The sequence below is a fragment of the Melopsittacus undulatus genome, chromosome Z, assembly GCF_012275295.1.
Source record: "Melopsittacus undulatus isolate bMelUnd1 chromosome Z, bMelUnd1.mat.Z, whole genome shotgun sequence".
Classification (NCBI taxonomy): Eukaryota; Metazoa; Chordata; class Aves; order Psittaciformes; family Psittaculidae; genus Melopsittacus; species Melopsittacus undulatus.
The window spans coordinates 64,008,881-64,021,040 of NC_047557.1; the positions used below are offsets into that span (position 1 = coordinate 64,008,881).

At 39.6% G+C, this 12,160-nt stretch overlaps 1 protein-coding gene across 2 annotated transcripts in view; it reads left to right on the top strand.

The window, feature by feature from the left end:
• The first annotated feature begins 2,512 nt into the window (after window positions 1–2,512).
• SRFBP1 (serum response factor binding protein 1) overlaps window positions 2,513–12,160 on the top strand; it is a 77,613-nt gene continuing 67,965 nt past the window's right edge. Inside the window, exon 1 of one of the 2 annotated variants that reach the window (XM_031043123.2) lies at window positions 2,513–2,742. In XM_031043123.2, coding sequence (XP_030898983.2) covers window positions 2,623–2,742 — 120 coding nt within the window. In that variant the 5' untranslated portion in view covers window positions 2,513–2,622. Of the gene's footprint in view, window positions 2,743–2,830; window positions 2,853–12,160 lie in introns of those variants that run through there. The other variant, XM_031043124.2, reaches the window with a different exon arrangement.

Sequence of the window (12,160 nt, forward strand, 5' to 3'; positions counted from 1 at the left end):
TTTCCAATCCTAACTATTCTATGATTCTAACAGTCACACATTTCAGTAAGTACTCCAAAAATATGACTTATATGCATGGCCTCTGGGATCAAGGCCAGGTGTAGCTGCAAGAGTGTGTGCACAGCTGCTGCTACATCACATAACCCTGAAGAGTGCCAAGATCAAGGGAGGGAAATGGGACCCTGTCATAACCCCCATTTTCCTTGAATAACTTATCACTCTGACTCTTCTGTATTGTCCTGCAACATATTATGTCCTGTAAATACATGCTGCCCTGCCACATGGGCACACAAGCAGCTATTCTCAAAGTGGAGAAGATGGTCCGGAAAAATACATTCAAACATTGAGAAAGTATGCCAAAATATCTGAGTGAATTACTGACATGAAAGGAAGAAAGGTCAGAACAAAGCATCAAAGTACGAAAGTGTTATATGGGGCAATGCCTCAGAGCATACTGGCTGTGACAAGCTGACAAGAAAATCTTGAATTAGAATGACTTTAAGTCTAAAAAACAGTGTGACAAAGAGCCAATGAACCAGCTGTGGTGCACAGTGATTCTAAACTCTGGAAGCCACTGAAGTTTAAAAAGGTGAAGCCAGAAAAAATACACGTTTTCATCAGTGACGAAGTAACAAAACCCCCAAATTGTTGGATGAAGAATGGTCACAAGTATGTCATCAGGGTCTATGAGAAACTTCCAAAGCAAGTAATTTCAGTGTCCAGAGGAAATGGAAAGAAAAATTGAAGTTACGACCCAACAGGCTGCACAGACAGAGAACAACTGTAATTGGTACGATGCCAGGCTGACACTGGTTGGAGTCAGAACCACAGCTGGCTCCCTGGCTCTGCTTTTGCCTTTGTCTTTGCTAAAGTGTGCAATAGAATTTAAGAATTGCATATCTAGGAATTAGTTCTGTACAAAACATTAAGACAAAGGTAAGCACCTCTTTATTTTCCTTGCAAGACCTTTCCTTACTGTTTCTGATTCCAATTTTACACTCGGTGTGTACAAATACAATCTAGATATAATATTCTTTTATTTTAAAATACACTGATGGTATTGAGTGCATCACATCCAATACTGCTGCATATGCAGACATAATCAAAAGATGCTACTTCTCATGTAGAACACTATAGCTGCTTACCACCAGTGGTACTCCAGTGGTGGTCTGTTGACTAGGTAGGTTGGGCATAACTGCTCAAGCCAGAGTTTTTCCAAATCAGCAGCTGTAGTAAATATCCTTCACCTGTCATTAGAGCCAAAGCATTCCCATCAACTGAAATCCCATTATCCTGAAATACAGCTCCAGTTGGAAATACCAGTACTACATTATGAAGGGATAAGTGCAAAGTAGTTTCTGCTAGCTCTTTATTGATCCAAATGAAACGTAGACTGCTACCGAGCAACCAGTACCACTTTCTGAAACATCCTAAATGTTTCAGAACTTAGAAGTTTTACTTGGATGGACTAGTTTGGCCTGATCCCACTTGCATGCAAGACTGGATAAAAGTCACAGCCAAAGGTAATTTAGCTGCAGTTAATTTACAGGAGATGCATGAGCACCACTTAGAAATCAAACATTAACATATAACAAGATCTAAATGCTAGATCCTGCAGACAAAATGCAGCACAGAAGCACATGGGAACAGCTGTACTCGTTTATACTCAAAGCAGAATCATTCCAGGCACGACAGTGCCACCCAGGGACCAGCTAATCGTTGGTGCACAACCGCAGATTTCACGGAAACTGATTTTATTAGTATAAACAAAATGGTTTTACATTTAAAACGACTTCATCAAATATTTTTAAATGTTATCTCAGTTCTTATGAACACTGCAATAGATAGTGACTTGAAACAATAACTGATTTATTCTCTTGACATGCCAAGACTTGTTTACATTCAGCCATGAATTCTACACGATAGAAAAATACCTGTAAGAGTTTAAATCATAGAATTGGGCTTGGGTTGGAAGGTACCTTAAAAATTACCTAATTCTAATCCCTGCCATGGTTGCTCAGCAGGTCCTGCTAGCACAATAAACTGGGAACAACGAGGAAACGCCCTGAAGAAACTTTGCCAAACTTTCCAGACTTCGACCGGGCCCACCCTCAGCTCCTTAAACTGAGCTGTGCGTGCCGAATTTTAGAGAGCTAAACCTTTATTTCTGTGCCAAGTGGGCCCTGCCTTCTGCACGGACGGGAAAATCAGTCTGGAAACTCTAAAGCGGTTTGGAAATGGAAGCTGCCTCGTGTCACGGGGAAAATGGGAGTACAGGTGAAGAAGCCTGGAAGCGCGGCACTATTCCCCGAATCCTCCTGTACCCTTTTCCAGCCAAGTCCCGCGGCGGCAACTGCAAGGCGAGAAAACGCGATCCCTGACTACTGCTGACGGACACCAGGAACGAACCCCTCCGCCGCCGTCCCCAAATGAGCCGGGACGTTACGTAATTCACTGTCCAATTGACGCTGCGATCCCGACCCACGCCGGCCGCCTCCGCCCGGAACTGCGACGGGGCGCGGGGCGGGGTCGGAGGACCGAGGTCTCCGAGACATGGCCTAGAGCGGCGGTTCCACCATAGAGTTTCGGTTTAGAGGGGCTTCGCCGCCGCAGTCCTGGCGCATGCGTTCAGTTTCGCTTCACGCAGCCGGTGCGACAGCGTGTGGAGAGCGTGCCGTGGCGGTGGGAGCTGGGCGGATAGCGGCTGGTGCTATGGCCACCGTGCTGAACCTCAACAACGAGGTGAGTGAGACACCTTTCCCCACCCCTCTGGTGTGCCGGCCTGGCGGGGGAGGCGCGGATCAGGTGGAGGCCGCGGCGCATGGAGGGGCCCGGGACACTGGGAGGGACAGGTAAAGGCAGAGCTGGGCGGCGGTGTGTGCGAGCGGGCCGGGCCAGGCCGACCCTCCCCAGGGCCCGCGTGGCTGCCTGGACTGGGGAAGAAGGCCCCGGTGTGGTCTCGGCCGCTGCTGTCGCCATGTGGCCTGATCGGGCTGCCGCCTACTCCTGGGAAGGCCTGCGCAATGTGCTGGCTTTCGGCGACAGGTCTGTGATGAGAGTGAAGATCTGCCTTACGAACATAAACTACCTTTAGGGGGACGCTACGCAATGGCCGACGTGTGCTTTGCCTCAACATCCTGAAATTCGGTGTAGTATTGTTATCGCATCTTGTTACGCCTTACTGCATTCTCACTGAAGTTTTGCAGGTGATTCTAGTGGACCTACCAAAGTCTCAGTTGCCTCTCCTGGATAGCAAACATACGGTGTTGCCATATTGCTTTGGAGGTGCTGTTAATGACAAATGAACGGATTAGAGCTAACTTTTTCCAGTTCTGTTAGAAATCTGATGTTTCATATTTGTCAGATTTGGTTACCCTGCTCTATACTGTGAATTAAATTAGCTAGGTGTATTTAACTTGTGATGGGTTTTGACTGCACATTTACAAATAATAGTGTACGGTAAGGCTAACACAGCCAAACCAGCCTCTTTGTTGCTGTGATACCTGAAGAGTAGATTTCAGTCCTGTTGAGTATGTGTTGTATCAGTTTCTGCAGATGGCATTGTGCACTTCCAGGATTCCTAGATAATTTACAGTATAGTTAAAGTAGCTGTTTGTCATCAGCAGAATCAAAATGACAGATTAAACAAGCATGCTCAGTTTCTACTTCTATTTAAGGTACGTTTCATATTCTAGGCGTATAATAACTCTAAAAGAGATAGACTTGCAAGTAAAGGATTAAGTGAGAGGTAGCCTGTTTATCATAAAACAATGTAGTTTGATATTACATAAAATACAGATATGTCAAATGTGAGTGATTTAATGTTGAAGTGTGCCAGTGAATCACTAAAGAAAAAGTAATTTTTGTCTTTTTCCATTAAAAAAAACTGTTGCTGAAGCAGGGATTTTATTTTTTTTTTATTGACCATGTTCAGGTGGTGTTTCATGGTCTTTCACCAAAGAGATACTTGCCTAACGAGGGATTAGAACAGGAGTATTATTTGATTGAGAAGTGACCAGTCTTTCAGAAAGAGGTAGAATAGAGTGAGTTTCTGTACAAAAGACTGAAAAAAAATGGTAAGGACAGTGAGGATGCTGTTCCTTCTCATAGTTCAAGCACCACCTTATCCTAAGAGGAAACTGAAAGTAAGTCCTTATGTTTTCTGAAGGTGGGAGCTTTCATCAGAGCTTGATTAAAAAGTAGACACTCTAATAAGAAGTCCATCTGAGATGGGTAAGGTAGTACAGAGACTGAAATCATGGATGCCACCTCATCAAGAGAGACAGAAGGTCAGGCTGGCTAAGGGTACGATGGAGGCCTCGTGTGACTAGGTTAAACAATTTTTCCATTTCCACACCTGTGTCTTCTCATAAGCACCAGAGCTGTATTAATTACTACAGTGATTAGTCATAATGCTTAGGGTGAAATGCTTATTTTCTTTACAAATACCTGGATATCTGCTGTTTATTTATTACTGAGATGCCTTTAAAGAACATATTTTACTGTGTAATGGTTTAAGCCCACCTGGTAACTCAGAACCTTGCAGCTGCTTCCTCACTCCCCACCTTTTTCCCCACCCTGCTCCTAGAAGGATGGGGAGGAGAATTGAAAGCATGTAACTCCCACATGTTGAGGTAAGAACAGTCCGATAACTAAGGTATAACAAAACTACTGCTGCTACCACCAATAACGATAATGATAAGGGAAATAACAAAGGGAAAGAATGCAATTGCTCAACACCTGCCCACCAATAAGCAACCCGACCCAAGCAGCGATCTGAGCCTTCTGGATAACTCCCCCCCAGTTTATATACTGGGCATGATGTGCAGTGATATGGAATACCTCTTTGGCTAGTTTGGGTCAGGTGTTCTGTCTGTACTTCCTACTGGTTTCCTGTGCCCCTCTTCACTGGCAGAGCATGAGACTGAAAACGTCGTTCGTCAGTACTAAGCACTAACTAAGAACATCAGTGTTATCAGCATTGTTCTCAGGCTAAAGTTGAAAACTCAGCACTCCACCAGCTACTGAGAAGGAGAAAGATGAGTACTACTGCTGAACCTAGGACATACTGCTAAGAAATATTTATCTTCTAATAAAGGTGAAATGGAATTTGAGCATAAATAAATAGCAATTTTTAGAAAGTCTAATGTTTTAAACAATTTTCTTTTTTTTTTATTCCAGTTTGCTAAAGGGAAAATTTATTGTAATTACAAAGTGGCCCTATTAAGGTGCACTTTTAGCATTCTGCAGGCAACCAATACTAGGCACCCTACAGATTTCTTACCCCATTAGGCCATATGAAATAAGCATGATGGTACTTTGTTGCAGAAGGAACTTTGTCACCCTTGTATAGCTGATAACTTGTTTGACTTAGCTGGATTCACGGTAGTTTTCTGTAAGGCCTTGTAAATTCATCTGTAGTATATTTTAGTTCTGATTTTAATTCAGGTTATAATTCTGGCGAAAGCATACTTCTGTTCTTAACTAATATAATGAACTATAATGGTCTGTTGTATGATGGAGTCTTAAGAAATCTGAGGATGATAGGTTTCAAGATTTTTTTACCACTTCATATTTTGTTTACAGGAAGAACAGATAAGCTGGGACCAGGATTTCTCAGTAACAAACTGTTGTCTTGATAAATCTTTTAAGTCAAATTGCCTTCATTTTCTTTACTTTCTGCTATGTATTTGATACCAGTAACTAAGAAAACAAATAGTTACCAGTGTCCAAAACTGACTTTTTCTGGAGTGTCTACAGCATTCCTATAATCTGTATTGTCCTAGAAAAAAATTGAACAGCATCTGCTTTGTGAAGGCAAGATATACTTACTTAGCTTATTTCTGAATGGGAAGGATAATTACTTACCATTTTAGTAGGCAGCATCAGTTCAGTTTAATTCAATGGCAGGAGTTGTTCTGGTATTACTGTTCTTGTAAAAACAAACAAAAAACCCCTCACACTCTTAGTGGAAAATGTTGTTAGTACAATGTAAAAATCAAGCCTTTGATTCCAGTATTATAATGAAGTAGAGTGCATACGTGTTTCAAAATTAAAGGGCACTTAAAAGGGTCATGCTTTAACTTGCCACCAATGAAACTTGAGTTGAATATTATGAAAGATTATAATTTGATTAAAGAGTAGTGCCTCCATGTAGCAACATGCTCCCAGCTGTAGTGATCTAATACAAAGACTGGAAATGTCATACTATTTAGGTGGCTGTATGAATGGGATCTGAAATTCCTGTACAGTGGTAAGCATACTGGATAAAAATAAGAGGGAATTACAGTTGTCGTGATGAGGTGAAATAAAATAGAAAAGTATAAGAAATCATTAATAATTATTCTGTTATTCACAGAATAATTCATTTAGACATCCTATTCATAATTTATCTTTCTATGTAAAGTTACTTATATTGGTGTAAGAGCTTCAGAAACTCACATTTTCTCAATTTTAACAAAATGTGCCAAAAGTGTATAAATCTTCTTTTTCTCTAGTTGCATGTATAGCTAGATAATAACAGAAAAAAGCAAGACTTTGGCAGTCCCAGTGTTTGGCAAGGTCCAGTAACTTTAAGAAGCCATCATCTTTCTGCTGGCAAATAATGTGGTACAGTTTCAGTTTGACTGCATGACTGAAAAATTAGGATTGGAAAAGAGTTAGAAAGCGGGAACATTTTGGTAATTGAGACATCCCAATTCCTGTATGGCATTATTGCATTTTTATTTCTGTACCCAAGGAAGAGTGGAGTGGGAGGTGGGGAAAAGTAAAGACTGCACTAAGTTAGAACAAAGTGAAGTTGTGAAGACCAGAGTTCTTGAAAAGGAAGAGGAAAATGCAGTATTTTTTACCATTTTCTACTTACCACGTTCTTTTCTACAAGGGAAACATAACTTGTGGAATAAAAATGTTTAATTTTGCAGTTATTATGTGTTCATAGAATCTGGGTTGTAAGGGATCTTAAGATCATCTAGTTCCAACCCCCCTGCCATGGGTAGGAAGGCCTCACAGTAGATGGTGTCACCCAGGGCTCTGTGCAGCCTAGCCTTGCACGCTGCCAGGGATTGGCAGCATATGATCAGTGATTTTGCAGGGTTTGTATTGAGCCTAGCTGTATTCTCATCTGGTATTCAATTTTATAATTCAGGCTGAAGGAATTTTTTTTTTTGCAACTATTTTCATATATGTTTCTTATTTTAAAAAGCTTTCTAAATTTTCAGGTGTCTTGTCACAGAATAGGTTTGGAAGTTAAACTTTTATGGAAATGCTAGATGGCAGCACATAATCATCAGCTGCCATGGGCAAGGGAAGTGTAAAGGGAGTTAGTTCAGCTCATGTTTAATGTGAAAAACAATTGTTGTTGATCAACAATATACAGTTGGGGGGCAGGGTTTGTTTGGGTTGATTTTTTTTTTTTTTTTAATTTTAGAACCTGTGCTTCTTAAATGATGTTCTGTTTTTAACAGTCATACTCTGCTACCAATATTATATGTTTACAACAAATAGTTACCTCTCTGCCCTTCTTTTTTAATTTTTGTTTTAATTAATTTCTTGTGACTAACTCAAGGAATTAAGCTGCAGAAAGCCCATGAAGGTAATGCAAATTATGCCTGTATGAATTTTTCTAAAAATAGCTGTTCTAATGTGTGTCTACCTAAGTGCTGTAACAGCTGAATCTGAATATTAGTAAGGTATACTATTATGTAAAGTAAATGTAAATTTTCTCAGAGTTGAGAGTTTTTTATGTCTGTGGACACACAAATTTAGTTTTTTAAACTTGTTTGGGAATGGAATTGGTATCAGGTGAATTTTTCTCTTGAATTTATATTTAATAATCAGTTGCATGCATCCAAATTAATTTCTCTCTATAAAAAATGTTATGGATCTCTTGCTGAATTAGAAAAGATTGAACTTTATTTACAAAGCTGTGGGGTTTAGAAAATTTAAGCTGATGTCTACAGAATGCTTTTCAGCCACAATTAGACTATTCTGTATTTTTTTTCCCTAAGAGTGAAGATAAAATGTATCATTAGAGCAATATGTGTGCACACACTTTTTTCAGTTGGCTAAACAAAGTGCAGATTTCAAAAATGTAGGGAGCTTAATAAACTCAGGGTGAGGGATTCCAATCAGGTAGTGGTTTGAGTACCAACACTTTGTGTTGTGATGCTCAGGCCCTTTTACTCTTCAGATTTAGCACTGCATCCTGACCTGGTTTGCAATTTAGATGAATGACGCAGTCAGAAAGCAATCTGGACGTGTGGCTGAGGATTTAGGCTGGTGTACAGCAAAGTCAAAGATGGATAACATGACTGATTATTAAAAAAAAAGCCAAAACCAGAAGAAAGCCATGGGAAATAACCTTAACTTGTGAGGAAAACTGACATACAGCCTCTTAAAGTCTGAAGTGGCAGTCCAGGTTTTATCTGTGACTGTGACATAGTGCAACCAGAAGTAAATATGTATTTGTAGATGCTTGTATAAAGGTTGGGTTGGCCTGGTGTAGCATGGGTAGGTTTTGTGTTTGTCATTAGGTGGTCAGACACAGCTGAGATAACAGAAGTAAATAGATAAACAGTTACTGAACTTGAATTTATACCTGCCTTCACTCATAAACTGCTGAAAGGCCAACTGCATTTTTTAACACTGAAAGGCCTTTCATATAAAGCTTTTTGTGAAGAATTGGTTGCTTTGTGGTGTATTAGACACATGCAACATTCTTCCAAAGGACTGTGATTCTCTGACTGTGGCAGTTGGACTTACTGCTTCTGAAGCTGAGGCTTCTCTCTCTGCTCCTCACACATTCCCACCACATAGTCCTGCCTCCCTCTTGTGAGCAGAGTAAGTTTTTTGCTAGGGTAGATTTCTGCAACTGATTTAAGGTGGCAGGGTCTAAGAGGCTGTGAGAGCAGCAGGAACAAGGAACCAGGGATGGATGGGAGAGGCTTGGAGGAGGGGTATAGACATATTGTCCCTCTTCCACCTCAGTGAGTTGTTAAGTTGGTTTGTGACAGTGGTAGTATTGTGCTGTTCTTCACTACTTAAATGTTTATTTCAAAATAGTGGCTTTTCTCTGAAATAACATCTGGGGAGGGTGTGCAAGCAACAAACCCCAAAATAGGATGAATATATGATGTGCAGCTATCTTGTCCAGCAGGTGTTTATGTTATGTAAGTTAACTATTTGTCTAACTATAAGGGCAGGAGAACTAGAGATCTGAAAGAGAAAACCAAAGGATCTTTTTGTCTCATCTTGATAATGTTACATGATGAGTTCATTGGAGAGTGACTGCAAATCAGCTTGAAAGAAAAATCTTATAGCTTCACTGTTAGACTTAAATAAGTTTATATTTATTTTTTGAAAATGTGACCAAGGGGAAAACACAACTGGTCTCTTGCCTGTTTCAAAAAAGCCCTTAAAGTAAGTTTCAGACCAGGAATAAGTAAAGCAAAATGTAATTTTTCAGGAATTGTATTTCCCACAGGAATTAGAGAAATTAATACTTAGGCCTTCTTTCCTGGGTTTTCTTTAGAATTGCATTTCACTATCATGAACAAGCAGATGTGAGCATTAATATTTTAGTGCATCATATCTAAATGGCTAGCATTACCTTAGATATGTTTTGATATTTTAAAGTGCATTCCTGGATATTCTTTACCAGTGATAAAGAATCCTAGATGGAAACTTTCAAAATAACAGTGACTGAGTGCTGTAGGCATTATGGTGTTTAAAGCAGTTTGAAATGCTAGGCTTTTAGCCCAGTGAGGTGTTCCAGGCTTCTATGGGGAGATACTTGACCAGTTATCTGGTATTGAACTGAGCTGTGAGATGTCTTGCTGCTCGTAATTGAAAATATCATGCTGTCTTTCAAGGCATGCCTCTCTCTGATGGGAAAAATGCTTCAGTTTTTGTTTAATGGTTTAGTTGTTAGAAAACTTTCTAGTAGTCGAAAAACTTTCTAGTAGTAGTTGTTTCTAGTAGTGTATGGCTTTCCTCAGTCTGAGATAAGTTGAATCCTGAATGACCAGCAGAGTGCACTAATCACAAATGCTAACACTAATGCTGGGCTACTGTCTGGCAAAGAAGGGAGATTTTATGAGGTCAGGTGAGCCTGGTCATGTACTTCACCAATGGGAGCATTTCCGTAGGAAAAGTCCTTGGCAGTGCTCCAAAGGCTGCTTATCCAACAATTAATATAAAATGCGTGAGTTCCCTCAAAGGACATACTGGAACTCAGAACTCTTTACCCCTGAGGAGACTCTTCTTACTGGTCTACATATGAGTTCCCTTTTGTTATTTTGTCTTGGACTTATGAGCCTTCTTTACTCCAGCACCTATCTGGTGCTGGTCAAGCTATTCTATTGAAGTGGAAACATTTGTCCAGACTCCCTCAGATTGAAGGTCTGTAATGTTAGGCTTTTCAGTCCTGATAAGCGCCCCAGCCTCTAGACTATTCATGTACCAGTTTCCCTGGTGGACACTAGTTCTAGTATTGTTCTGAGCTATCTGCCAGTATGGTTAGACTTTGAGAGACATGTTCTCTCTCTTAGGCAACTTAAGTCAGCTGTGACCACTTCAAAATTATTCTTTAGGTAAAGTGGTTAGCACTTTGATGCTTTTGAAAATGTACAGGTACCTAGGATGATCTGTGGTCAGAACTGAAGCTGTGTTTGAATTCTGGCACTGCCAAGATCTGTATATCCCTGACTTGCACATGCTCTTACAAACTTCCTTGAAGCTGTTCATGCAGTCTCTTATATGTCACTGAAATCAGTCTTTGAAAAGGCATATAAACAAGTTATGAGAACTGAGTAAAAGAAAAAAATTGTACACAATTCAAAACAAAATAGCTGATATTTTCAATCAGTTTATTTCTGAGTATGCTGGTAAATAACTTTTTTTTTCCCCTGTAAATTACAAATCTATACAAAGTTAGAAAGCAAACAGGACTTTGAACTCTACAATACTTGGCAGCAGTTGCTTTAGCTCTATGGAAATGCATGTAAAAATTCTTGCATTACTTATGTTGCTAATAATTCTTAAGCACAACAGTTTCTTGAAGGAGAAGAAAATTGTGCTAGATTGGGCTTGATTTCTGCTTAAACCAGTTCAAGTGTTAAATTACTGACGTTCTTTTAGAGACCATATAAATGTCCTAAGGAAAAGATCTTTTGAAAGCTTATGAGATTTCCAAACTTATACTCTGTGAGATAGAATTCTGAGGAATTGCGGTTTTTCTTTTCTTTTTTTTTTTTTTTTCCCCCTGGGAACTGTTCCAGCATCTGTTTCTAAAGTTTCTAGAGTTGCCACATCATCACTTATACTAATTTGAACAGCAAATTCTGATCTCCTATTCACACAGATTTTGTTTCAGCAGATTGCTGAAGCAATTAAACATGTCAAAATATGCATTTTTTTTGCCTCTGACAATATTGCATACAGCCATTGTCAAACTACTGTACTTCAGGACTTCAGGACAGAAATGAAAACTTCCTTAGCTCGAGTGGTTTTTATAAAGTGTGTGTGGTAGGCCACGTAGACTAGCAAGATGCTCGCTCTCATAAAACAAAACATCTGTGGTTCCTTGGTGTGGTAGTGTACAGTAATGAAAAAAACATGCAAACAGTCATGGGAAACTTTGCAACTTTTATTTTAAAAGAGCTATGAGATACTTGCCATACACAGTGTAGTGCTTTATCAGATGTAATTTGTGGGTATACGTAATCATGTATATGTATGTAATAATAATGTAATCCATACATTAAAATTCAATTTTAAAAAAACAGTTTTAGTAGGGTAAACATGCTTAACTTCTTACTGCTGTCGTTGCACATATTTGCATTTCAGGGCCTGAAGCTTGCTGCTAAATGAAGAAGGAAGCAAGGCTGAAATGAGTGTAGAAGGGAAGGGGTGGTGCTGTATTTTTTCCTAATAGAATTTGAGTGCTTGGAGGACTGTGACTTCTAGAAAGAGAATAGTAATCAGTTGTGGATTCATTGAGAATTACCAGTTGGTATAAAAATGATAAAGTTTCTTTCAGTTATCTTTGATGTAGAGGTCAGTAGTGAAAATCTAGTGAAAAGTAGTGAAAAGCTAGTGAAAAGTAGTGAAAAGGGAAAAGTTTTTTAGTTAAGGTTTTTAGCACAAAAGTGGCCATTTA